This window comes from Manis javanica, chromosome X (genome assembly GCF_040802235.1).
Source record: "Manis javanica isolate MJ-LG chromosome X, MJ_LKY, whole genome shotgun sequence".
Classification (NCBI taxonomy): Eukaryota; Metazoa; Chordata; class Mammalia; order Pholidota; family Manidae; genus Manis; species Manis javanica.
In genome coordinates this window covers 99,331-125,186 of record NC_133174.1, presented here as the reverse complement: position 1 = coordinate 125,186, position 25,856 = coordinate 99,331, and the positions used below count along the sequence as shown (strand labels likewise).

Here is a 25,856-nt window from a genome sequence, read left to right as displayed (position 1 = left end):
GCCGGGCTCGGGGGGGCGGGGCATTGCGGCTCAGACGCGGGCGCCACGGGGAGGCGGGGCTGCTTCCTGCGCAAGTGCAGGGTGGCCCCCACGCTCACGCACGCGCACACACGCGCACACGCACCTGTGGATGAGGTGGGCGGCGTCACGCGCTCGGTCGAAGCCGAGCGTGAGCGCCAGGCGGCGGGCGAGCAGGCGGATGGACGCTAAAGGGCCGCATATGAACTCCACGGGGCTGAAGCCCAGGCCGCAGGCATCCGCGTGCTTCTGGAACAGCTGCAGGACAGGCGGCCGTGAGTCCCGGAGCAGGTGTGGGGGCGAGGGCAGGGGTGGAAGCGGCTGAGGGGTCACGGCCCTGCCCCATGACCCGCAGGCTGGAGGACACCCTCGTCCGTGGCTCAGGGCTCCCGGGCACTCTGTGTCCCGGTGCTGGGCGGCCGTGTGCCAGTCTCGGGGTCTGTATCTGCAGATTCCCTGCTGCTCACCAGGAACAGACCTGCAGAGTCTGGAGAACCGCTTGGGGATGCTGCCCTCCCCCACGGCAGGCCGGAGCCCTACATCTCTGCCCAGGTGTAGGTGACCCACAATGGGGTCAGGTCCTGAGGCATGGTGGGGCCTTTCCCACACCCCCAAACTTCAGAGGAGAGTTGGCAACACCCCCACCAAAATCCAGACCAGTGTCACCAGCCTCCACCTGCCCCCTCCCCACGGTGGAAGGTGACAAGTGACCATCTGGGGAATCTGTGCTGGGGAGTGGCTGGGCTGTGTGTGGACAATGACAGGGCCGACTTGGTGAGGAAGCCCCCCAAGCACAGGGGCAGCGGTACACAGGTCACCAGTCCACAGTGGGGCTGGGCAGCCGCAAGTGTCCAGCACACACCTGCACCAACAGAGGCACCCTGGGCCTTGCCAGGTGAGGGCTCCATACCATGTCACAGGAGACATGCACGCTCGCGATTCACCCAGTGAGAGATGCCTGCACAGGACAGGGTGGGCCTGCCGGACCCACACGCTCCACATGTGCTCTTTGGAATTCTGGATCATGTGACCATCTTATGAGCATCTGCCCTTCCACAGCAAGAAGGGAACAGTGGGGCTGTTCCAACCAAGCAGCAAATCGCAGGAGAAATGAGATCCAGTGTGGGACCTCAGCGTGAACGTGGGCAGTGTTCCCTCCCGAGCTGGGAAAGGGACCCCATGTTCCAGTAGAACACTGACAGAGCCCAACAGTCATCTAGGAAAGACCTGGTCACTTCAGCCCAGATACGGTGCTGCATCCTGGACCACAGGCACCTGGTCATAGGCATTGCCAGCAAGCACACACTCGGTGCTTTCAGAGGGCAGCCCTGATAAGCCACAGAAGCACAGAAAGCGGAAGAAACCCCGGCAGCACCGGGAACAGCTGAAGCCACTGAGCAGTTAGCTGTGATGGAACCACATCCACAACACGGAGGACAAAGAGCTGAAAGACACACGATCCCCAAAACATAAAATATGGAAGGGTCTCCTCCCACAGTTCCAAGACTACAGTGGTGCCTAAGTAGTCCAACATGGGCTTATGGGAGTATCTGCCAGTACTTCTCAGGGGCCACTTAGGATGAGAGAGGCAGACACGTGGGTCTGGAGAACAAAATGAGGCAGCACCACAGCCTAAAACAGACTGTCTCCATGGCAGATTCTGTGCATCTGGGGAAAAGACAGAAGAATCTGACTTGGAAAACTGACATGGCCTCCCATGTCTTCACAAGTGACAATGAAGATGAGATTTCCAACCTGAGTCACTTTTGGGGCAGCACAGAGGTGCCTGGGGGCCTCATGACAAGATGGGCCACAGTCTGCCACTCACCTGAAAACAGTGAGTGCTCACACACCAGCCTGAGGGACACCAGTCCCCAGCAATGGCCAACCCAGCCCCACAGGAAAAAGCACCTGTAGCTAACTGGTGGCCTCACGGCATACAGAGTGACCTCAACTTACCTACATCTGTACAGCCTCAGCAGGCAGCGAGGTCCCTGAGCTCAGCTAGAAAGGCCACCTCGTGGGGAATAGGTGCAGGCACACCCAGGCCAGGGCAGTGGGCGAGAGACCCGTCTGCCTGGGATACCAAGGGCTGATGAGGACTACATATATTCACAGGGTGGGGACTCCATGAAGGGCTTAGAGTCCTCAAATCCAGAGAGCATGCTTCCCCTCTGCTGTCCACCACGTGGGCACACAGGAGACCCTCTCCAGAACATGACCCTGCTGGCACCCATCTCAGACTTGCAGCCTCTGGGACTGAGAGACCAAAGTGCCTGGGGTCTAAGCCACCCCGTCTATGGGATTTGTTACGGCTGCCAAGCTAAGGCACCAGAGCACACCATCATCCTGAGAAGCTGCAAACACACACTAGCTTGGGTGGGTGATTCCTGAGGCAGGAAAGAGCAGCAGCGCCTGTAACCAGGCATGTGCCTGTGACCAGTAGTGTCCCTGACAACACCCACCATCCCGAAGGCCTGGGCCACTCACAGGGGCTGCACGTGCCTGGGAGTGGCCTTGGGTCCCGTCAGACCTTCCGGAACAGCACGCTCACCTGCTGCAGGCACAGGAGCAGGGACAAGGCGTTGCGGAGTCTGTCATTCTGCCTCGTCCTGGTGATCGTCTCCTTAATAATGTCACCAAAATGGTGGTAATGCTGTAAATTAAAAAGAGCATTGTTAACCATGGTCGTACTTGAGCACAGACTGGTTCCAAAATCAAACAGACCGTCGTGGGTCACACACAGCTGTCACACTGTCTTCACATCCCAGGAACTGAATCCCGCTGTGCACTCAGCACTAGCCACCAAGCAGGTGGGCCTTGCACTACAGGTGGGCCTTGGGCAAGTATGTGGCCCCAGGTAAGCAGGCAGGCATCCAACAGGGACCTGGGAAAGCTGGCACTCCAGCCACTGGGCATCACAATTGCCACAGCCAGCTGCATGCTCAGCTGTGGACCCAGGCCAGTGGCTGCTGTATCCACCCCCCGCCCAACAGGGGTATGCACCCATGGGGAGGGCAGGGCACCGAACGAATGATGGGGGTGAGGAGCAAAGCCAGCACCACACTGGCTGTAAATACGCACAGCTGAGCCAGGCCAGGATGCACAGCTTCAAGAACTGACCAAATATTGGACAGCGAGCAGGTGCCCCAACATGGCTGCCAGCATGTACTGAGGCTTAGCATACGACTGCTTAAAAGGCGCATTGTGTGTGTGGCAGAGAACCAACCCAACCAACAGGAGGCTGAGGAAAAGCCCACTGACAGTGTGCCCTTATGGCCGCACCAGAAAACTCAGGAGAGTTTGAGGTATAAAAGGAAAAAAAGATGTGTCCCAGAAATAAAACAAAATTAGAAAGCAGTCTAGGGAAAGACTGGCAAATAACAAAGGGTTCACGTCTTCATTGTATCACAAGACAGATATGCCACAAGCAAGTCTCAGAATGCCACTGCCTAAGTAGGTGGATGTTTCCCGTTTCTGTTCACCATATTTCTGGAATCTGTTACTGCAAGTGTGTATCTTACGGAGGAAAGGTAAGTTAGAACAGGAAGGAGGGGCGAGTGAACTCAGGACCCACAGCACACAGACCTTCAGATAGAACTGGTAGACCTCGGCCGCCGCGTTCATCTCCAGCACGTTGTAGACAATCAGCTTACAGAACACAGCCAGCATGTTTCTCCTCCTGAATAGGTTGTCCAGCTTGTCTGTGTCATCCTTGCAAACCCTGCTGGAACCTGGGGAGACACTCGGGCTCTGCTATATCTGCCCGGTGGCTCCCACGCTCACGGGACAGCCATGCACAGGGGGTGGTGGATGCTCCAGACCCACGGTGGGCTCAGGTGCTACACCCTCTCCTGGGGCCGCCAGTGGACACCTTGGCGCCCGTGCCCCCAACAGACACTTGGGGTGTCACACAGAAAGCACCTGAATGGCCAGGGTCCCTGGGATTCCTGATTCTGCTCACCTGGTTGAGGTCCCCAGAACCCAGATTCAGGGCGCTCCTGAACCTCCTGTGGTTGTGTGAACCAAAGACTCCTGGGAAATGCAGCTCCCAGATGGGACAGGCACCCCACAGCCACAGAGGGCACCCCCTGAGGCCCAGCCCACCTCCAACCTGGCACCAGGGAACTGACCTGGGGGCCCCGCCTCCTCCAGGAACACATGCTCCCTGACAAAGGCGATCAGCTTGCCCTGCAGGACGTGGTTGGGGATGAAGAAGAGTAGACCGAGGCCCGTGTGCTCCTCTGGGCCCTGGTGGCTCAGGATGAGCAGCAGGTCACAGAGCAGAATGAAAGCCTGGGGATCAGGCGGGGGTGGGGGTTGGGGGTGGGCATGCATCCACCTCCATGGGCAGCTCTTCTGACCCCAAGTTATAACCAGGATCTCCTGGCCCTTCCGTGGGGTGCACAACAGTGCTGGGCAATACCCACAGCAAGGGGTGGAGGACGTCAGCCAATCCCTTGAAAATACACCCACCTGTGCCCAACCCTGCACATGAAACAGGATGAAGGATCAAAACATGGACGCACAAATGAACCTGCACGGGATGTTTAGTGACATCAGAGGACCTTTCAGATGCCAGCACACAAGGCAGAGGACAAAGGTACATACAACATACATACAACATAAAGACAGCACACAAGGAAACAGCTGCAACATCACAGCAGGAAGGCCAGTGCCGGGACCGTCACCAAGACATACACACTAGGGACGGACACACGCAACAAACCAGACAACATGGCAGCAGGTGAGGTCAACACAGAACCTCCTCATCATCAAAGGTCAAAAAGGAGACATTCTCAACCTAAGAAATTGGTAGAGGTTCTTTTTAAAATCAGCACCCAAATGCTCAAGGGGCAGGAACGTCATCGGGCACGAGTAATGGTGGGGGAAGCAGTGTCTCAGTCCCACTGTGTGAAACTCGTCAATGAGCAGCTTCACTTTGATCAGCCTCCAAAGATATTAGCCGTGGAAACACCTGAAGACACGCTCAGGACTTAAGTCTTACCACACCCAACACAGGAAAACCCAACAGGAGGCATGCAGTACATAGGTAGAGGGCGCCCATGGAGTGCGTGCAAACGGGGTTCACAGGAGCACATGCAAACAGGTTTCATGGCAGTGTGTGTAAATGGTGCTCATGGAAGTGTGTGTACACAGAGTTCACAGGAGATCCTGTAAACTGGGGCTCACGGGCCTTCACAGCATGTGAGGGAAGGTATCATTGTACCAGAAATGGTGGAAGATGTGTGAACACCTCCGCATGAAACACCAAACACTGACTGTCACGGGCAGGGCCTTCTTAGCTTCCCTCTTGCTGTCCCGACCCTAGGAAGCCGGCGAGGACAGAGCTGCACACCCACCCTCTCGCTGAGCACCTTGCTCTCGTGGCCCAGGTACGCCCGGCAGACCAGACAGAACTTCATCAGCCTACTCCGCAGGCCCAGGAGCACCTCCTGTCAGACAGCAGGAGGGTAAGCACAGGGGCATCCCCTGCACCCCCACACTCACCCTCCTCCCATCCCAGTCTCCATCACGAGGAATTCTGACCTGCACTTTCCAGGAACCCATAAAGACACCCATGTTTTGATGGGCGTCAATGCAGGAGACTGGCCAGTAAGCATGTCCTGGGGGTTCAGCCAGCCAGCATGGGGGCAGGTGCTCAGAGATCATTTGAGCCTCACCCCACAACCAGTGGACAGACAATGGCCCACGTCCAATGACCACATCAGACCCGAAGCCCAGCCTGCCCTCGGGATGACAAGTGCCTGTCTAAGCTAGGACACTGGTCCCCCTGATACCCCATCTCCCCGGGGCCACACACCTGCACCTGACCTCCACCGGGTCCCTTACCCACCTGGGGCGGCAGCCGGTCTGTGGCCGCAACGATCTGCCACAAGAGCGCATAGTAGGTGCACTGGAGCGCACAGTGGACCACCTGCAGGGTGCAAGTCGGGGGATGCTGGTGTGACTCCACCTTGGGCATCCTCCTCACTGTGGTCCCCAAACTTCTGGCAGGAACCCCAAAGCTGGCTGCCCTCACCTCAGTGGGCAGGTTGCCCTGCTGCCTCCGGAAGGTCAGCAGGCAGTCCACCTTCTCATACAGGTTCCAGCCGCTCAGGTCGTGTGCACTGGCCAGAAACACGGTCTCAGGGGCCCGCGGCCACTAATGCTGCTCAGCAGACCCTGGAGCTGAGGGAACCCCTCCTGGCAGACTGAGGGGGTCGTGCCACAGAAGGCCTGGGGGTCCCCTGCCTTGTGATGTCCAGCACCTACCTGCCCAGCCGGGGCTTCTGTCTCAGCCTCAGGGGATGTGGCTCAGGGCCCCAGATGGACTCTGAGTGCCTAGGGCCCCCCTGCACACCCAAGCTCTGCGTCCTCCTCCTCACCACCGGGACCAGGGAATTGGGGCCGTGTTTCCAAGTGAGGACAGCAGGCAGTTTGGGGGACGTGCGTGACCCCCCAGGGAGCTGGCCGCCACCTGCTCACCTGTAGAAGGCAGCCAGTCTGCGCAGCGTGGAGCAGATCCGCACCACCTCGCCATGTCTGGGGAACAGACCTTGTTTCTGCACGGCGGGGAAAGAAGGGTGGTGATGTGTTCCCGGCAGGGCGCCCTCAGCCCCGGCTTCCCTGGCACCCACACCTCTCCTCCCACTTTTCAGAAGGCGGCTCTTAAGAACAGGAAAGGAGGGAGAACCGCTGGCTGATCTCCCTCCAGCTCTGCAGGAGACAAGCAAGACGAGGCCAGACGTGCGGGTGCTGCTCACAGGCAGACACAGGAGCTGAGGCCGCCCACTCCAGGCCCTTCCCACCCTGCCCTGTGCTTTGGGTGTCTCAGAGGACCGCACCGTGGGACGGGTGCTCACTGTACAGCTGAGGAGACAGGTGGGCAGCACAGGGCCAACCCCCAGCACCCCAAGTTCAGGGCCAGCCCTGGGCCACAGTTGCATGAGGAGCCTGAGCCCAGGGTGAGCAGCAGGTCCTCACGGTGCCCGGCCCTGGACACCCAGCCCAGAGTCACGCGGCCCTCAGCCTGCCTCAGTCCCAAGTGTCATCAGATCACAGCCCTCGCAGCCTTGGGTGTGGTGCTCTCACACAGGAGCAGGACGACCCCGAGATGTGTACAAGGTGGTCCTTTACAGACACCACCTGGCACCGAGTGTGGACAAGCCAAACGCCTGCAGGCTGCATCTTCCAGGGCTCCCGGGAGGCTCTCCGGTAGCAACAAGCCATGATCATTTGTGACCCCCTACTCACTCCTACAGCACATCCACACGCCCAACAGCCCCACCCCCACATCCACACACCTCCTGTTGCATGAACGCGTCCAGCAGCGGGGTCAGCATGTCCACCAGCATGTCCACCAGCCGGCTGCAGGCAGGGACAGCCTGGCAGTGAGCAGGGCCCCCCTCATCACAGTAGCTGCCGTAGGCCTGGGCGCAGGCCTCCAGGACCGCCACGTCCGAGTGCCGCTGCACCAGGCAGTCCAGCTCCAGCAGGGCAGCATCCAGGTGCTGCGGAAGGTGGCAGGCAGAGATGAGGGCAAGCCAGGAGCCACGGGGCAAGGTCAGGGGCCGGGGACAAAGGTCATGGGAGCTGTGTACACGGGGGCCAGACCCTGCATGACAGGAGCTCACCAGGGGGTGGCCGGCCACTACATGTGGACAGAACACACCAGTCCAGCTGCCAGGGCCCCCTGGCCCCTGTTCCCCACAACACAGCCCTGATAACAGCATATGGTTCACATAAAGAAAAAGGACATCAAGGCTTGTGCATGCAGCTCATTCCAATGGCAGATGCCATCAGATCCTGGGCCTGCAATCATGCCAATTATCAGAGCGGGGGGTGACCTGCAGTCTGGCAGCAGACTCCCACACAGCAATGCCTGGGATCGCCGTCCCCATGCCTCAACACCATACCCCTCCTGCCCCGCCCTGTCAGGCCTCACACCCACCCCGGCCACAGGGCTAGTGCTGACTAGGCATGCTAGCCTTCAGGACAGAGGCCAGGCTCCCTGCCCCTGGGCAGTGCGCCAGCATGACACATGCCAGCATGTCCTCAGAGGGGTGAGGCACAGGCCTCCAGAGGATGGCAGGAATGGTGATGGACACTGATGGCTAGTCACCATCCCACCCTATTCCCTGCCAGACCCTCCGTTAGAAGGGGTCACTGTCCCCACTCCTGGCACTCGGGAATGGGGGATGTGTCCCCACCCTGCCCCTGGGAGGAGGGCCATGCTCCCCTTGCTCACCGGGTCCAGGCCATCTGTGCCGTACATGTGCAGGTTGCAGTACTGTGGGATCTGCAGGAGGTGGGTCACCTTCTCTTTGTCTGCTGCAAACTGCCCAGAGCACATGCATGAAGGGGATTCTCTGCCTCCCTCTGCTTCTGTGGCCCCCTGGCCTGCTCTGCTCTGGGGCTCCCTCAGCCTCCTGGGCAGCCCACCCCAGGGCCCTTCCCCCGTGGGCACCTTGGACAGCAGCTGGGGCAGCACCTTGACAAAGTGTTGGCTCATGTCAGTGTGATCACACCAGTGGTGGGCTTTGTCCAACTCCCTGGAGGCCTGCAGATGAAGCATGTGTAGCCTGAGCCCACAACTGACCCACAAGTCTGAGGGTGGCCTCAGAATCCCCCCCCCGACATGGCCCAGTCACTGAAGAGCTGCCCCCACATCAAAGGGAAGCTCTCAATTGCTACTCTCTGGTGTTTTGTTTCAAATAAAGGAAACCGTGGTGAGGGGCTGAGTCCTGTCCTCCCAGGTCACTTGATAGGATGGTCCTGAATGCAATGACAGGTGTCCTCATAATAGAAAAAGAGAGACACAAGAGAGCTCTGAGAAGCCACATGGAGACAGAGGCAGAGGCTAGAGGGACCTGGCCACATGTCCAGGGCTGCCTGCAGCCCCCAGAAGCTGGAAGAGGTGGGAAGGAGCCTCCCCTGGAGCCTGTGCAGAGAGCATGGCCCTGCTCCACCCGGACCTCAGACATCTGGTCTGCAGACCTAGAGGAGATGATTCTTGTGGGCTGAGCTCCCCATCGTGTGGTCCTTTGTCCCAGCCACCCCAGCACACATACGGAGGCTGACTGAGTGCTATGTGCAGCTGCATCAAGGTGGCGGGCAGCACACAGGACACAGGAATGCGGAGCAACCTCCCCAACAGGGCGGACAACAGACATTGGAACCAGCTGGCGGATGGTGCGGCCACTGGCAGAGGGCAGATGGGCATGAGCAGTGACGTAGAGCCAACGGGACCCACCTGGACGGGGTGCCCAGAAGCCCCGCCTGCAGGACCAGCACCCAAGCAAGCAGCCAGCTGGGGTGGCAAGCAGAAGGCTGAAGCCACAGCAGGCAGCCACGCAGAGGCGGTGGCAGCCAGAGCCCTGGCACTCAGGGCCGAGAGCGGCAGGTGGGACGGCAACGGGGCGACCAGCACAGGGGACGAAGCATGTCTGGCCGAGGGTGGCACTGACTCTCTTGCCCAGGCAGCGGCCAGTGGGTGGATGGCCCTCTGCGACTTGTCGCACGGCCGCCACGAGGATCTCGATGAGCACTTGCTCCTGCCGGCTCGTCAGCGCTGCAGGTAGACAGGGGCCCGGTCAGCCATGCCAAGCCCTTCAGGAGGCAGAACATTCTGGGGCCACGCGCTGCTCTCCGGGAGCCTGCTGTGTGCCCAGACACACAGGAGGATGGCCGGGGTCTTATGGGCATATCTGCGCCCCAGCACGTGGCTCACAGGCTCAGTGGGGTCCACAGACAATGTCGACCAGGGCCAGCCCTCTCCTCAAACTACACACGACAAAAGCCACCCTCGCCCTTCCACCCAGCGTGAGGCTCAGCGCACAGCCCTGTGCCCAAGACGGTCCCACGTGTGCTCTCAGCAACATACGACAGCCCTTAAAGCCTCACACCAGATCCTACGGGCATTGTTCCAGAGGGACTGCTGCCTCCCTGAGCTCACGTCCTCCCAGAACCTCAGCATGGGACCCTATTAGGAAACAGGGTCTCTGCAGATGGGATTAAGTGCAGGATCTGACATAAGGTTGTCCTGGATGAGGGCGGCCCTAAAGCCATGACACGTGTCCTCATAAGAGACAGAAGAGCAGAGTCACAGACACAGAGGGGAAGCCACGTGGAGATGGAGGCAGAGATGGGAGGGACACGGCATGGAGCGCAGGGCCACCTGGAGCCTCCCGACACTGGAAGAAGCGGGAAGGAGCCTCCCCTGCAGCCTGGGGAAGGAGGAAGCCCCACCCCACCTGGGCCTGAGCCCCGCCTGGATCTCGTCTGGTCTCCAGACCTAGAGAAGAGGATTCCTGTGTTTTAAGCCCCTGGTTTGTGGTGATTTGTGACGCCAAACCAGGGGCTTAAACTGGCCTCCGGTTGAGCCTCCTGCATCCTGGGGTGAGTGCTGCTGTATGCCCATGTGCCAGACCACGAAACTGGTGCTCACAGCCAAGAGGCAAGGGGACCATGCGGCTGAGCTCAAAAGCCCAGGTCAGAGGACAAGAGGTGTCCTCGTGACACAGTATCTCCCGTGTTCAGTGACCATGGGGAGTGTGGTATGGTGGCCACGGACCCAGACAGGAATGTGACTGGGAAGGGTTGTTCCAGAGGCTTCAGAGGCCCCCAAGGCTGTTCCTCTTCCAGAATTTGGCCCTCATCCTGTGACCCTACCCAACACCTGTGACCCCCACCTCTCAGGACCTGAGGACCCTTAACCTGGGACACAGCCACAGGTGGCCCCTTCACCACAAGGTGCCCTTAGTCTGGGGGAGTCACTGATAGCACTCCTGGCCCCATATGCTGCCCCTGGTGTCTCAGACACTCCAACAGTACTTCAAGGATGCAGGGCTACGAGGACTCGGGGCCACGGGATGGCAGGGCCACCTGCCACAGTCCACACTTGCAGCAGGGCCTCCGGTCAGCCTGGGCTGTGCTCACTCACCTCGGCGCCCGCCATGTGGCTCCAGCAGCAAGGCAGTCATACACTCCCAGTTCTGGACCAGGGCAGGCGCGGAATCCCACAGGCCGTCCACCAGGTACGGGACATGTCTGTGGAACTGACAGGGACACGCCAGACATGTGAAGACATGAATGTTGCAGGATAGTGTGTGAAGATGTGTCCGGATGCCTTGCATGGCAACCCCCTCCTCCCCTCCCTGCGTATGAGGACATGAGGACGCCAGCCCCGAGTTCCACAGCTCACACTGAGTTGTTCACCAGGAACCAGATCCCACTGCAGACGGACCTGGGACATGGGACACAGGACATGCGACACAGGACTCAGGACACAGGTCATGCCTCACAGAGCCCCATGCAGGCCCAGCATCCCCACCTCGCCCTGCAGGTAGAAGTCAATCAGTGTCTTCATGCTCTGGAAGTTTCTGTTGAACTTGTCTGGGAGCTCCGGACTAAGGAAACTCTCCTGGGGTGGCAGTGCCAGGAGCCTGGGGAAGACAGACAGACTGACAGCAGATGGACCATGTGGGTGACCGAGCACCTCAGGGCCAGACTCCTGCCACTCCCTGCGGGGTCAGCCTAGCTGACACGCACACAAGGGTGGTTTGTGAGGGGCGACCCAGGGAGGCCATGATGCCGGGACATGTGGAGGCCATGTGGCCGGGACACGGAGAAAGTGCTAGAAGCAGACATATGCAATCACTCATGCAGCCAGTGTCTGGGGTCAACGGCTGACTAGACAAGCCACAGTCTCTGCACCTTGGACCCTAGAACAGAGACCCTTGCCTGACAAGGACCCAGGACACTGAGGATGATTCAGGACAGAAACCAGGGGGACTCCAGGGACAGGGCTGGTGGGCCTGACCCCCGTGGGCACATGCCTTCACCTGGGGACCTGTCAGCGTGTCTGGTACCCATACGTGTGTGTCGCACACACCAGATCAGCATGTCCAGATCAGCATGTCCCCACAGGTGGTTGGGGTCTGTGTTCCTACCAGGGTCCCACACCCTCCTGCCCTGCCCTGCCCACTCCTGGTGACGGGCCCCCACTGCTCCCCATGTCCTGGGGCTCCTCACCCTCCATCTGGAAGAAGGCAGCTCAGGTCCCAGGACCCTGTGCCTGACATTACAGTGATGTCTCTGACACCTGGCCCTTCGGACGTCCCACCAGGTGCCCTGGGGCCCCGCCCACCTACCTCTTGCAGACAAGCTGCCCCGCAGCCGTCGCAAGGGGCCTGTAGGCGGCGTACACAAACTGGAACAGGAAGATGTACTCCTTGTTGGAGAAGACACCCTCGTAGTGCCTGGGCAGGGACGGGGAGAGGGGAGGGGCAATGGGGAGGGCGGGGTGATGGCGTGAGGGTGAAGAGGCAGGGACCAGAGGGACTCTGAGCCCAGAACCAAGGAGCTCTGCCCAGCAAGGGCCCTGAGGACTTCCATTCCTCAGCCCCTGAAAGTCACAGCTCACGGTACTTGCAACCACCCCACACCCCCCACACACACACCTGTGTGTCCAGACACGTGGGGCTAGTGCCACGTGCTCCATGCAGGCCAGGACGATCAGGGATGCATGCGCCCAGAGGCTACTTACTCAGAAATGAGCCCCAAGAGCTGCATGCATTCCGAGGTGATTTCCGGCTGTCTGTCCTGGGTCATCGACAAGATCCGTTTCTGAGGGAACCAAAGCAGCAGATGAGAGTGCGTCCTGGTCCTAACCCTGACCATGCCACAGGACTGCTGAGACTTGCCATGCATCGGCGAAATGCCAGGCCGGCTGCTGCAGAGCTGCCCCTCCAAAGTCGGGGGCTGTGAGCGCCACACATCCTACTGGACCTGCGCCCACTGGACCAGCACCCACCTCTGTCCTCCCACCCCAGCTCCCACGCTCCACGGTTCCTGGCATCCAGCCTGCCTTAGTTCCCTGGCCCCAGGGCATTTGGAGGCTGCCTCTGGGTAGGTGGCCTTGCGTGGTGGAGTGCTGGGCAGCCTCCTCATCCTCAGAAGCCAGCAGCACCTCCCCACCATGCTGTCAACCGACTGTGCCAGACTTTGCCAAGCATCCCTGTGGAGACCCTGGCCTGCTGGGACATGACATGCCCCATCCTGGTGGCCACTGGGTGAGACAGGACAGCCCAGTGGACAGCGGTCTTTGCATCAGGGCGCCCGCAGCTACATCCCCCCCCCATCAGCCTTGCTGGGCCAGCAAGTCGCTGGGTCCACAACGATGGCTGTGGAGGGAGGGCGGGTGGGTGAGGCTGACCTGCAGCAGTGCAGAGCCCCACGGGCACCTCCCGCCAGGGTGGCGCCCTGACCTCCCATGGGCCTGCCCCTTGCCTGGAATCTCCCAGCCCAGCCCTTCTGGGGCCTCGCATCCCTCACACGGCTCCCCCGACCAGCACCACGGGAAATGCTAAATAACCACGTGCCCATCTCCCAGTCATTGGTCCCACCACTGGCTGCTCGGACCCTCCATGCACAGTGGGCCCTTGGAGGCAGCACATACGACTTGGTCTCCATGCAGCAGGTGGCCTGGCCCTAGGCTCACACATGCACAAGAGTCCCATTCTCCTGGGAGAGGCAGCTCCTGCCTGGCTGGGACGAGCCCTGCCCGGCCAACTAGCCCAGACCCCCACACACACCGTGAGTGCTGGCAGCCACCACAGCCACATGGCAGATGGTGAACAGGCTCACCTTGAATCTGTGGAAGAAAAGGCCCAGCTTCATGGCTGACTCCCTCTTCTCATAGAGCACCTTCAGGGCCGTGATGCACTTCAGCCGCACGCTGGCGTCCTGTGGGGCGGGGGCGGGTTACCAGCTTTCCTGTGGCCTCCAGGAGGGGTCACGTCCACCCCTCGCATCAGCCCAGAGCTTCAACCTGGCACCTGAGATGCTATGTGACACCCAGGGCTGGGGGGTGGCAGTTAAAGGGAGGGGCTGCGTGGCGAAGCATAGGGTGTGGCAGGAAAGGCCGAGGACACTGGATGGCAACCTGAGCCTGGCCTGTATCTTACATCCCGGACGCAGCCCATGTGGCCTAGACTGCACCCACCACAAAGGAGGGGACTGCAGCAAAGCCACCCTTCATGGCAACCCTCACAAGTGTCCTGAGAGTCATGGGAAGGGCTTCTCTGTGAAGGCACCAGACGACAGGACACGACCTACTCGCCCCTGGCCGGGGTGACTCGCACCTTGTCGTAGAGCATCCAGCCGATGTACTTCAGATAGTTGTTGTCCAGGAACATGTCTGGGTAGAGCCGGATCCAGCAGCCGAGCTCCGCCACGCAGATGACTCGGATGTCCGAGCTCACATCCCTGCGAGCAGGGTTCAGAGCATCAGCAGCCACAGGATGGGTACAAGGGACGACACAAGGCTGGACGTGACCACACCTTACCGATAGCGAGGCACAAACGTCCTTTTAAAAAGTGAGCAGATGATGTTATCGATGGCCTCTGGTTTGCGCTGGGGCTGCGGGACCACAAGCACAGCTGTGTGGGGGCCACCCAAGGCCAGGATGGTCACCTCTTGTTACACAGCCCTGCATGACACTAAGGATTCTGCTCCACAGCTGCCCACCCTCCTGCCTGCCCTGACTGCAGCCGGCCATGCCACTGCACACACAGGCGGCACACCACACATGTGCACATACACGTATATATGCATACATATGCACCACCTAAAAGCAGACAACACAGTAGTGTGAACTCACGTGGTACACTCTGAGCGCACATGCATGGGTATGCACATGCCCAGATGCACATGTAGGCATGCACACAGCCATGTGTGCAAGCACACCTACATGCACACTCCTGTGTACACACACACACCCATGCACAAACAGGCACAAACACACATTTGTATGTAAACAATTCACAATGCAAATGAGCACAGGAACACACAAATACAAGTTTACACACGTGCACACTGAAGCATTCGCACAGACTTGTGTCCACACCTCTACAAGTGCACACAGGCATAAGCAGGTGTGTGGCCCATGCCCACGTGACTGTGTGCCCGTCCTGCATGGGCTTCTCTCCTGTCCACAAGGCACCACCAGGGGCAGGGCTGGGGCGGTGGCCTCATCTGTGCCCCCCAGGGAAGTGTGCCCCCTGCTGTGCTTCTGCACTCAGACACCTGGTGGCAGCCAAAGCCAGCTCCCCCATGGGAGCACACGCGGGAGCAGCAGGCGGGGTGGCGGTGGGGGATCAACAGCACCGCAAATGAAAGGGAAGCAGAGTCTGCACAAGTCCTCTGCCAACTAAAACAAAAACCATGACAGAAAAAGAAGCGGAAGCCTAACGGAGCCATGTGGGAGGAGGGACAGACATGGCTGAGGACGCTGCAGGGAAAACAGCTCTGGGCCAGCATGTGAGGGGAAGTGCCATCCTAATCCAGCCACCCACTAGACAGGCCTGCGGCACACGGGGCAACCGGCACAGCCCCACGTGCGGGCAGCAGAGTGAGGGGCCAGGGCAAGGGGCCCCAGGTGCACCCACCCTACCCCCGCACCTGGTGCCGCTGGCCCAGCAGCTGTCCGCAGGACTCACGCCTGCCCTTAGGCCGGCTCACGCTCTCGATGTCATACAGCCGCTGGACTGGGCACGTGCCCTGGTTCATGCTGGCGAGCGCTGTTAGCAGCTTCATGGCTGCAGGCAGAGCACAGGGAGAATGTGGAACCTCTGGGGGTGGCTGCGGGTGGCAGGAGGTGGAGGGCGCGGGGTGGGGAGAGAGGCCAGGACTGTGGGGAGATGGCCTGGCCAGCCCATCTCCCTCCCAGGCCACAAGTCCACTGGGCGAAAACCAACAGCTGTGTGCATGCTCTGAGGGCACACTCAGTTCTAGTGAGCCAGCCAGAGTCCTTTGGGGACAGGACTCACCCAGGAGAGCCAGCCCGGGCACCTCTGGGGAGGGGACTGGATACACCCGAGACCCCACAGCCCCACCCCTCCCAAGCATCCTCTTGTACCACGTGGTCAGACACACTGGCGCCCTCCACAGGCCAGGGAAATGGGTGCGCTCTTCGTCCTACTCTGCATAGAGTCTCCTTCCTGCAAACACCCTGTAGCTCTGGCCTGCTGGGCCTCCCTGCGCTGGCGCCCCTGGCCTCTGCCCTGGCACCCTGCCCTTGACCACTACTAGGTGCCAGGGTGCCCCAGGTGTGGACACCCCCTTCAGGGACAGGAGCTGCACAGGTTATTGCAGCCCCACCAGGCCCAGTGTGCAGCCCCTCCAGGCAGGCTGGGCCCCTCCGCGTGGCCTCACCTGCCAGTGAGCTGGTGTGCCTCAGGCTGTGCACGGCGGAGGTGGTGAGGCCAGTGAGCATGCAGATCACGGTGTCCACAAGCTGGCCATCACACAGCGCTGAGCAGTGCATCTGGCGCACCAGCAGCTCTGTGAACTCGCAGAAGTTGGCCCGGAACCGCTTCCAGAAGGGCCCCGGCCCCACAATGGGATAGAAGTCATTCTCCTGTCAGAAGACAGCACGGATGGGACAATGAAGCCCTGCGCCTGGACCCTCAAGGAGCTCGCCCACACCAGCACCTCAGGGCCTTTGGCGTCCCAGGGCCGCGTCACGTCCTTGTCCATGGGATTTCCAGGCGCCTTGCCCACAGTCAGCTGGAGGTGATAGCATGGCTGCTCCAGGCGCTGCTCACAGCCCCAACGCTGTGTCCCGTGCAGGATACCTGTGCTCTGGGGGCTGCACTCCATGAAGCCTGCAAGCCCACTGCCCCACAAGAAGAACCCCCACCCCAAGAGCAGGAAAAGCCAGTGCCAGCACTGGCCAGCAGGGCCTGGGCCCACTCTGTCCCCAAAGGATGCTCGGGCAGAAGACCAGCCCTCCCATAGTCACCATCACCCACGGGTTTGCCAAGATGATAGCCACCCCGCAAACTATGCATCCTAAACAGACAGGGTCCACTCGTGGTGCCAGAATGCAGGCTCAGAGCTGGAGGGGGCTGGCAGGACGGCAGATGGATGGGGACAAGGGAGGCAGGTGGGACGGGAGTGTTTCATGCTGCAGAATTTACATTGCCTTTTATTACAACAGATTGAAAACAATTTTAAGAATGGTGTCCTGCTAATGGGACCGGTGGGCTCCCCCCCTTGGTGGTGACACGTGCAAGGACAGGCCACAAGCTGCTGCGAGGCCATCTGCTGCCTCGAGGGCTGTCACCATGACTCATGTTGCACTGGAAGACCATCCTTTGGGGAGCTCTGTGCTACGTGAGCCCTTTCCAGGGGACCCTGGAGAGCGGGACCCTCACGCAGACCAGGATAGTCAGAGGACGTGGAGTTCCTGCCCATGAAGGGCCTGTCCCATCACATGATGAGATCTATAGGGCTGACACGGGCCCCAGAACTTCCTCGGGCATCACCCCATGTCACCATGTGGGGTCCCACAGGACCACATACCAGGACACACAGGGTCGCCACTGAACAGCAGCCTGAACCCACCATGTGGGTGAAACCACCCGGCCCTGATCTGGGCTCTCATGTCCACCCTGCCAGGGGTGACCCTACCCCAGGGTCACGCGCCACCTGGTCGGGGCACCAGGCTAGTGGGTGGTGCACATTTGGTGAAGCAGGCCCCTAGACAGAATCTTGAGGGGATGGCCCTTCTCCTGACCCATGGTTCACCAAAGACAGGCTCTCCTGGTTTGCACTCCAGCTCTGAGTGAGTTTGTTTTGAAATGCTGGGCGCTACAGTGGAAACTGCTTAAGACCCTACCACGCATGAGCAGGCTCCGCCAGGGCCTCCCTCACTGCAGGATGGAAAACTCTGGGTGAACCGGGAGCACAGGCAGCACAGTGACTCCACCCGGTGGGTCATGTCCCGCAGGACAGAACTGCACAGGCCTCCCAACTCCATCCATGTACCCTGCAATCAGCTAGCCAGGACCGCCTGCCTGCAACGGGCCTCAGCTATGTGGGGTGAACTGGTCTGAACTGCCAGGTACTCCACCTGCAAGGACCCCCAGGGAGTGCGAACCCTGCAGGGAGGTCAAACCAGAGACCAACAGCTAGCTGGCTGGCCCAGGGTGCCCATGAGTGATGGGGCTGAGGTCCCAGGGGTGCACCGTGCTCCCACCCCACTCCTGGGCCCCAGGGCCCTGTGCCCTGCCCCCACGTGCTGCACCCCCACCCTGACCCCGTGCATGCACTGCGCCCCACTTGCACAGCAGAGAAGTCCCACTTGCACAGGGCACTACAGCACTGGCCCCTCCCTAGGGTGCCTCATGCCCACCAGGACACCTCCTTCTCAACCTTGCCCAGCACCACACCCTCACCATCCTGGGCTGGACTCCTTGCGCAGTGTGGACCCCTCCCCTCACTCCCTCACCCACCCCACCGGCACAGTAACCAGGGCCAGGCCCTGCTGGTGGAACTCCGGGATTCGGTCGGTTTTGCCCAGAGGCCTCCTAAGAAGCTGCCTGACCTGGGGCACCACCTTCAAGGCCCCAGGCCACTGAGGTCCATCTCTACCCAACCGCGCGGGCCCTGAAGCTCCCCGCGGAGGCAGGGCTGTGTCTCTGGCCAGGTCTCAGAGGTCTGGTGTAGGCGGTGCTGGTCAAGGCTGTGGACACTCAGTGTAGAGGAAACACGGTCAGGTATAATGTCCTCTGTATACATAGGGCTAAATGTCCTCAGTACACACAGGCACGGTCAGGTGTAAATGTCCTCGGTGTGGATGGACACTGTCAGGAATAACTATCCTCAGTATAGACGGGACACAGGGATAAATGTCAGTGTGGATGGACCAGTCGGGTGTAAATGTCCTTAGTGTGAACAAACATGAGGGGCTGATGCCCTGGAGACTGGACCTACTGAGGGCTAAATGCACTCCGTGAGGCAGAACTTGGTCTGTTTTGAGGCCACTTCCCCTGACAGCACAGCTCTCCCCAGGGGTCCCTCACCTGTTCGGAGCTCACCTGTGCAGGGAACCAGCCCTTCCTCCACAGCTGAGAAGCCAGCACGGGCCCACACCCACCACATCAGCATAACCAGACTGTCCCTTCTTAAACACTTGAGACGTGCAGGGAGACGTTACCGGTTTCTCCGGCCACATGACGGTGAGGATCCAAGGGGAGGCCACAAACTTCTTGTAGTACAGCCCTGTCTCCTGCAGGGACAGAAGAGGCGTGAGCCCTGTGTGCCCTCGGCCTCAGCACTGCCAGGCCTGGGATGCCCGGCTGCGGCCGTGGGATGGGTGGGGCGCCGAGAGCCGGGCTCAGTCCCACGGGAGTGGAGCCGGCTCAGGGCCGCCTGAACAGTGCAGGCTCTGCCCTAAGTCTCAAGGTCACATGGGCACTTGTGGGAGGGGAACTGTGCACACGGAGGGACCTGACACACAGTGTGTCCTCTCTGAAAGGTACTCAGAAGACCTTCCCAGTAAACCCAGGAGGGCTCGTGCTGCTCACTCGCCCACACAGCCTCCCGTGTGTGCTGGCCATATGCGTCCACGGCCCGTGGCGCCTGTGCTCCCCCACCCCTCTCTGCCTCTCGCCACCCTTCCCTGAACGGGCAGGGGAGTGGCTGGGGCTGCAACCTGCACACCTGATGCTGAGGGCGGATGAATCGGAGGCCCACACATGCCGGGGGCTCTCCAAGGGAAGGACCCCAGCCCAGCCAAACAGGGCTCAGCGATCTGAGGGGCTCAGCTCAGGGCCATGGGGCCAGGATCAAAGGACAGGGAGGGAGGGTTTCATGGGGACAGAGCTTCAGGTCGGGGAGATGGAAAGTTCTAGAGATGATGTTGGGGACGTTGCACAACATGTGAACGTGTTTAATGCTCCTGAACTATACACTGAGAAATGGAGAAAATATAAATTTCATATACATTTTGCCACAATCAAAAAAACATTTTTTATATGAGCAAATAGTCATAACTGAAATGGTGCTCAGCTTCCATAAGAATCCAGAGAATTAAAACCACAAGAAAATACTATGCATACACCTACCTGACCAGCAAAAATCGAAAACACAATATCCAATATTAGCAGAGCTGCAGAACAACCAAGTATCATACATGACACGTGTACACAGACACACGACCACATTCACCAGGACGTGGGCATGTGGCCATTCACTGCCGTGAGGAGCCTACACCAAAGGGCAGGCAGATGACATCGAAAATGGGTGGCCAAATGAACCCTGACTCATGCGGTAGGTTCTCCACAGCAACAAAGTGGGTTTTTACTTAAAACCATTAAAATTATAAAAATCGTTTTAAAACCTGTATCTACAAGATGGAACAATCTTAGACATAATGCTGAGGCAATAGGAAAAAGCAGCGTTCATCCCACACAGGAGCTCAGCCCCATGCAGAGCCTGGCCACCGAGCTCACGGAGGCCCACAGGGCAAAGCCTGAGGATGAGTGAGATTGGCAGACACTGGGGGCACTGGGAACCCCGTGGGTGTGGTGACAGGGAGGGGCCCTGGTCCCCTTGGGGGTGGGCAAGGGCGTGGTGACAGGCAGGGACCCTCTGGGTGTGCACTGGCCATGCTGTTTCTTGATCTGGATGAAATACCTGATCACCACTGTATAATTATTCTTTCTGTGTAATCAGCATAACCTCCAATACATAATTTAAGTTTTTAATTTCTCTTTAGAAGAAAGCTGGTCTTCCCCAGCAAAGCGCCTGGAGGCCCTCTGCTCCGAGGGAAGCAGAGCAGCGACATGGGGCCTGGCTGTGCGCCTGGCCCCCCGCGAGCTCCACGCAGGGCGCAGGGGACGCTCCGAGGAGGCGGAGCCGCCCACCTGGTCAAACCTCTCGGTCACCGTGTGCGCTGCGCTCCCGCCCTGGCTGCTCTGGCACAGCTCGGCTGTCACCATCCCTGGGGGCGGAGGGAGGAAGGGTCTCAAAGCGGTGCCCCCGAGAGGGGCCAGTGCAATGGGACCTGTGCCCGTGCACGCGGGTCCCACCCTCCCCTTTGGGGCCGACTCTATAGGGGCGCGGGAGGCACCCGGGTGTCTGTGACACCATCACTGAGCTGTCATCCCCGAGCTGCATGGTGCACGTGTTTCAGGAGCAACAGCAGGACCCCGGAAGCTCCCAGACTGAGCAGCATCAGGGCACAGTTCACATTCCTCACCCTCAAGCCAGCCTTGCGGCCACGCGCAGTCCCCCGCCCCAAGCCTCACAGGGCTGCGCTCACCCTCACAGCCGCAGCACTGCATGAAGAAGCTGATGAGGTCCAGCAAGGCCAGTGCCCGGTCCTCCTTGTAAGACTGGACCCACTCCTCCACAGCTGTCTGGGGGCGACAACCAGTGGTGAGCACGCGAGTGTGCGCACGGGACGGGCCAGGACGAGCACGAGCACGTGCGTGTGTGTGATCAGGCACATGGGGCAGGCCAGGGGCAGCAGAGATGTGCACACGAGTGTGCGATCAGGCACATGGGATGGGCCAGGGAGAGCACGGATGTGCACACGTGTGGGCAATCAGGCCTCAGCCTGGGCATAGCAGCACACTAGGGTGGTCCGTGCCCCCCAGGGCCTCCCACGCTCACGTCCCCAGCCCTGCCCAGCGCCACCGCAGAAGCAATGGGTGGTACCTGCATGGAGTTCTTCCCCAGTGCCACCATCTCAAACAGGGTCAGCTCGGTGGTGACGGAGACCTTCCTCTTCCGCAGCTTTCGGGGAGGCCGCCCTTGGGGGCAGCTGCCCTGCCCGCTGCCGACCTGGACTGAGGGTGCCCCCTGTGCCTAACAGCAGAGGAAGAGATGGGGCCGCGCCCTGGGTGGGAGCACCGAGTATCAGGAATGCTGACACGGCATCCGCCCGACACACGGTCTCCATTTCGCCCCCTTTGCCCAGAGAGCAGGGTGGTGGCCAGCCTGCGGCTGCGGGGTACCCCAGGCTGTGACTGAAACCGGGGAATTCGGAAGAGAACAGTAGCGGTGGCAGCTCTCTGGGGCACCTGCGCATCACCCCATCCTCACTGCCTGCCGTCAGGCACAGCTCTACACGAGGCTCCTGCCCAGCCCATGTGGTCCATGAGCCCTGGACCTCAGGAAAAGGGGCCTTCCTGACTCCAGGAGGGGTCAGGCTGTGGGGCTTGAGAGGGAGGAAACCAGAGGAGACCCCAGCCCCCAGTAGCATGGTGCTAGGGAGAGGATGCCCTGAGGAGGGGGAGGGGACACATATCTAAGGCTGGCGCCTGGATGTGTCTGGGAGAGGGACAAAATCCTTGAGCACAGGGATGGCAGGGCACTTGGTGGTCCCAGGGGCCCAGACGGCCAGTGGGTAGCACAGCAGGGATCAACTGGCTCCAGGACCAGATACCCAAGCCACCCAGCCCCGCAGCCCGTCCACCTGGTGCCCCAGCAGGTCAGTACCAGCATGGAGCTCTTACTCCGGGTCATCATCTTGAAGTCACTGAGATGAAGGGGCCCGGCTCTTGAACCTCCTGCACGAGAGCTGCCCTCACCACCCAGGGCCACAGGCTCTTCTGTGCACCTGCAATCAAAGAGCAGGAAAGATGGTAACTGAGGCCAGCCCTTAACCTCCGGACTCAGCAAGCAGGAGCAGGTGTCCCCTAGACCTGCCTGCTACAGCCAGGGACCCCCAGGGAGGAAGCGTGACTGAGGTGTCCTGCGTACCTGCCTGTTGTCACCAGAGGCCCCCCAGGAGGAAGCACGACCTGGGGTGTCCCCCAGAACCACCTGGTGTCACCACGGACTCCTGGGCGTGGAGTGCACACCCATGTCACCCAATGCTGCTGCAAGGCAGAGGCTGGGCCTCAGTTTCTGAGCCTCCTCAGGCCATCAGGTGGGTGCTCACAGCAGCCTGGAGCCCAGGTCTTCCCACTGCTGTGAACCACCCTCGTCCAGGGGGCTCACCATGAGGGTAGCAACCTATCCTGAACGCCCCGAGGCTGTGTCTCAGGACTGTGGGCACCCCTCTCCCCCCATCAGGGCCTAGGATGGAACCCAAGCCATGACCAGAGAGGACAGTGGAGGTAGGTCCTTGGTACAGGTAAGTCATGAAATGATGGGGGGTGACCCATCTCCTTGTCTTCAGGGGTTGGCAGGGCCCAGGGGCCCAGGAGGAACAGGGCTGAAAACCACCGTAACCTCAAGGTTTTTATTTTTACTTTTATTTCCTTCTGTGTTCTTTTCCTCACCTGCTAATTATCTGCGTGAACATGTCACTTTTTTCCTCAGAGGGAAAAACGCATTTCAGATCCCAAGTAAGAAATGTATGAACTTGGCCAGATTCTCATCAGCATTGATCCGCTGATAACACACTCACCAACTGGGGTCCCTGACTCCCCTTTTCTGAGAGATGCCATATCCTGACATTTTCGATAGACCTTCCACGAAGACACAGAAAACCCAAAACGCTAAAGGAAGCCGGTGACGCTGTCGACCGGGCAACTAACTACAAAGCCACCCCCACCCCACGGCATACACAGGTAGATGATTCCAAACGCTGGGGATTTTAAGTACACAGTCCACCACTAGACACTGTAAGTGTTTGTCAGTAGAGGGAAGGGAGTTCCAGAACTTAGGAACGGAAAGAGGAAACAAGTGAGCTGACAGGAGCTGCAGTACCAAAGGAAGCCACCCCAACACCTGCGATGGTAGAGGCAAAGATTACCAGTGTTCCTGGTAATGGTCCCAAGATGCACAATTGTGCGTGTTCTGGTGTCTCAGAAATCTGAGTACATCTCACCATCCAAGTGAATCTTAATAGTCTCAGGGTTTGTTTGTTTTTTTTTTTGCAAAAGTATCAAATCAGCGATGCATCTTCAAAGTGACTGGTATTTGAGAATGAGGGAAATAGCATACTTTCAAAGGGAAGCTACAGAGCTAGCCAGCTTCTTCCTGTTGAGGGTGCGCTTTTGTTTGCTGTTCAGACGGTGTGCCTGTCTCAGCTCAGCCACACCAGGCAATGTCATTTGTTACTCCCCACCCCTCGCCCTGCTGTTCCCTAGCTGTCACCCCAACACCAACACTGATGCCTTCATAAAAAAGGCAGATGTTTAATGACCTCTGCATGGTCTCCAGAGAGGCTTGGATTTTCAGTTACTCAGGCCGTATGTAGGATTGTGAACTCGCACAGAAGGAAACCATCGACTCTCTATCACCAGCCATGTGGCAGTATCAATAACGCAGCCATAAAAATGCGTTGCCTCCTTGTGAGGAATGCTAATCCTCGCTGCTGCCCTCCCCCCACCCCCCACCCCAGGAACCGCCGGGAAGGCAGGCTCCTGGGCACAGCGCCAGCGACTCAGCCAGGACAGCAACCAGAGAGAAGCTTGCCAGGGGAAAGAGCCCGGAGGTGTGTTTGCCTCGAGAGGCTCCATGCGGTGAAGCCCACGGGATTAGCTCCCTGCAATTCCCGAAAAAAGGCTGCGCTCCATCTGCAATGAGGTGGCCTGCCTGAACAGCAATGGGGCAGCACCTGTGCGCAGGCGTCCACCCTCCGAGGGCCGGGCAGCCCCGCAGGCAACCCGGCACCTCCAAGGATATCCTTGGAGTGACAGAGCATCTCCTGGTTTCTCCACGGACTTACGGATATTCCCCGAGCCTGTCTGTCTCCACCAGCATGAAGTGGAGCGCGGTGTGCCCAGCCACAAAATGAGACAGCCCACCAGAACGCACAAATCCGTAAATTCCTTCCTGTACATTGTAATTCAGACCCTCGGTCTGACAACACGGAAGTGGCACCCGGGGAGAAGCACCTGAACGGGGCTTCACTGGCAACGCTGGGTCAAGATGCCAAGAGGTAACCCACCTTCCTCAAGGCTACCTCTCCGTTCAAGTGCCTAATTCTGTACCGCCTGGTCACACGCCCTCCAGCTGCACTAGGACGCATCCTGTCCTCCAGCCCCCGCCCAAAGGCTCCTCTTCGTCCGCTATACATTTCCCAGACGGAGCTGGGCATCCACGCCTTTGCAGCTACATCTCTGCTGTGCCCCGGCATTCCATTCATTCTGTTAGAATGGCCTAGTTGAACATCATCTTACAAAAAACAAGAAAGGCCTCGGCTTTCTGCACTTAAAAAGGAACGTTTCGATTGAGACACTTCTCCGGTGAAAACAGAAGCCTGGGTGCCTCTGAATTCTGCCTAGAGGGTACAACCGGCAAGAGCTTGAATGGGAGGGGCACTCCTTGGGGCCGGCCTGCCTCTCAGTTCTGCGGGACCCAGCCGAGTCCGCTAGCATGTTCCAGCCCCATCCAATAGCCAGGGCAGGGCCTAGATTCAGCAATGGGCTCGATCTTGCAAGGTAGAGCTCCAGAGCCCCTAGGAGTTGCTCAGATCCCCAGGGCAGGCCCCGGGAACCGCCCCCACCCCCACCCCCACCCCCCCAGGCAGGGTCTCAGACCCCCGGGGACGGGATGGGACCACCCAAGGCAGGGCTCAGGACCCCCCCCCCCCGCGAAGGCCCATGTGGACACCCGCAAGGCAGGGTCGCTGGGCCACAGTCTGACCTGTGGGGCCACACTTCGGCTACCCACGTGGACTATGGAGCCCCCCGGGGCTGGATTCGGTACCCCGCCTCCAAGACTCGAGCCCCCGTGGCAGAGTCCGGGACGCCAGGGACAGAACTGGGCCCCCGAAGGCAGCGTCTTGGATCGCGAGTTAGAACTCGGATTCCCAAAGCGGAGTTCCCCACCCCGGGGGCCCGCTCGGACCCCCGAGGCAGGGTCCGGAATCCCCGGGTACGCTCTCGGACCCGGAGCCCCGACCCGCGCGGAGGCCGCGGGGGTGAGGGGGCGCCCGCCGAGGGTGGGGATCCAGCGCCGGCCCGTGGACGCACTACCTGGCGCGGGGACCCCCGCGAGCCTCCCCGCGAAGGCCGGCGCGTCCCCAGCCGCGGCCCGGGCCCTGCCCCACCCACAGGCCCGCGGCCGCGCGCGCCGACCCGCG

General features: G+C 59.9%; 1 protein-coding gene and 1 long non-coding RNA gene across 12 annotated transcripts in view; one reads left to right on the top strand and one right to left on the bottom strand.

Annotated features, from left to right (window-relative positions):
- Positions 1 to 25,786, bottom strand: part of LOC108410330 (cohesin subunit SA-2-like) — a 29,583-nt gene extending 3,797 nt beyond the window's left edge. For 2 of the 10 annotated variants that reach the window (XM_073228235.1, XM_073228236.1), the window contains exons 1-26: positions 23,104 to 24,156; positions 22,316 to 22,436; positions 21,533 to 21,682; positions 21,135 to 21,231; positions 20,737 to 20,813; positions 19,026 to 19,097; positions 16,238 to 16,442; positions 15,485 to 15,621; positions 14,166 to 14,390; positions 13,669 to 13,767; positions 12,569 to 12,648; positions 12,174 to 12,281; positions 11,354 to 11,483; positions 10,964 to 11,078; positions 9,489 to 9,592; positions 8,489 to 8,581; positions 8,270 to 8,359; positions 7,326 to 7,532; positions 6,508 to 6,584; positions 6,062 to 6,149; positions 5,876 to 5,956; positions 5,382 to 5,474; positions 4,152 to 4,314; positions 3,607 to 3,752; positions 2,573 to 2,674; positions 125 to 276 (exon numbers count right to left, since the gene is read on the bottom strand). In XM_073228235.1, coding sequence (XP_073084336.1) covers positions 125 to 276; positions 2,573 to 2,674; positions 3,607 to 3,752; positions 4,152 to 4,314; positions 5,382 to 5,474; positions 5,876 to 5,956; positions 6,062 to 6,149; positions 6,508 to 6,584; positions 7,326 to 7,532; positions 8,270 to 8,359; positions 8,489 to 8,581; positions 9,489 to 9,592; positions 10,964 to 11,078; positions 11,354 to 11,483; positions 12,174 to 12,281; positions 12,569 to 12,648; positions 13,669 to 13,767; positions 14,166 to 14,390; positions 15,485 to 15,621; positions 16,238 to 16,442; positions 19,026 to 19,097; positions 20,737 to 20,813; positions 21,135 to 21,231; positions 21,533 to 21,682; positions 22,316 to 22,436; positions 23,104 to 23,126 — 3,035 coding nt within the window. In that variant the 5' untranslated portion in view covers positions 23,127 to 24,156. The other 8 variants (XM_037013503.2, XM_073228232.1, XM_073228231.1 and 5 more) reach the window with 8 other exon arrangements.
- On the top strand, positions 156 to 7,365 carry LOC118971545 (uncharacterized). Of its 2 annotated transcripts, none has more exons than XR_012127603.1 (3): positions 156 to 293; positions 5,351 to 5,492; positions 6,681 to 7,365. It is a non-coding gene; the product is annotated as an uncharacterized lncRNA (long non-coding RNA). The 2 variants fall into 2 exon arrangements; XR_005060022.2 differs by having other exon boundaries at positions 170 to 309.
- Positions 25,787 to 25,856: the final 70 nt, after the last annotated feature.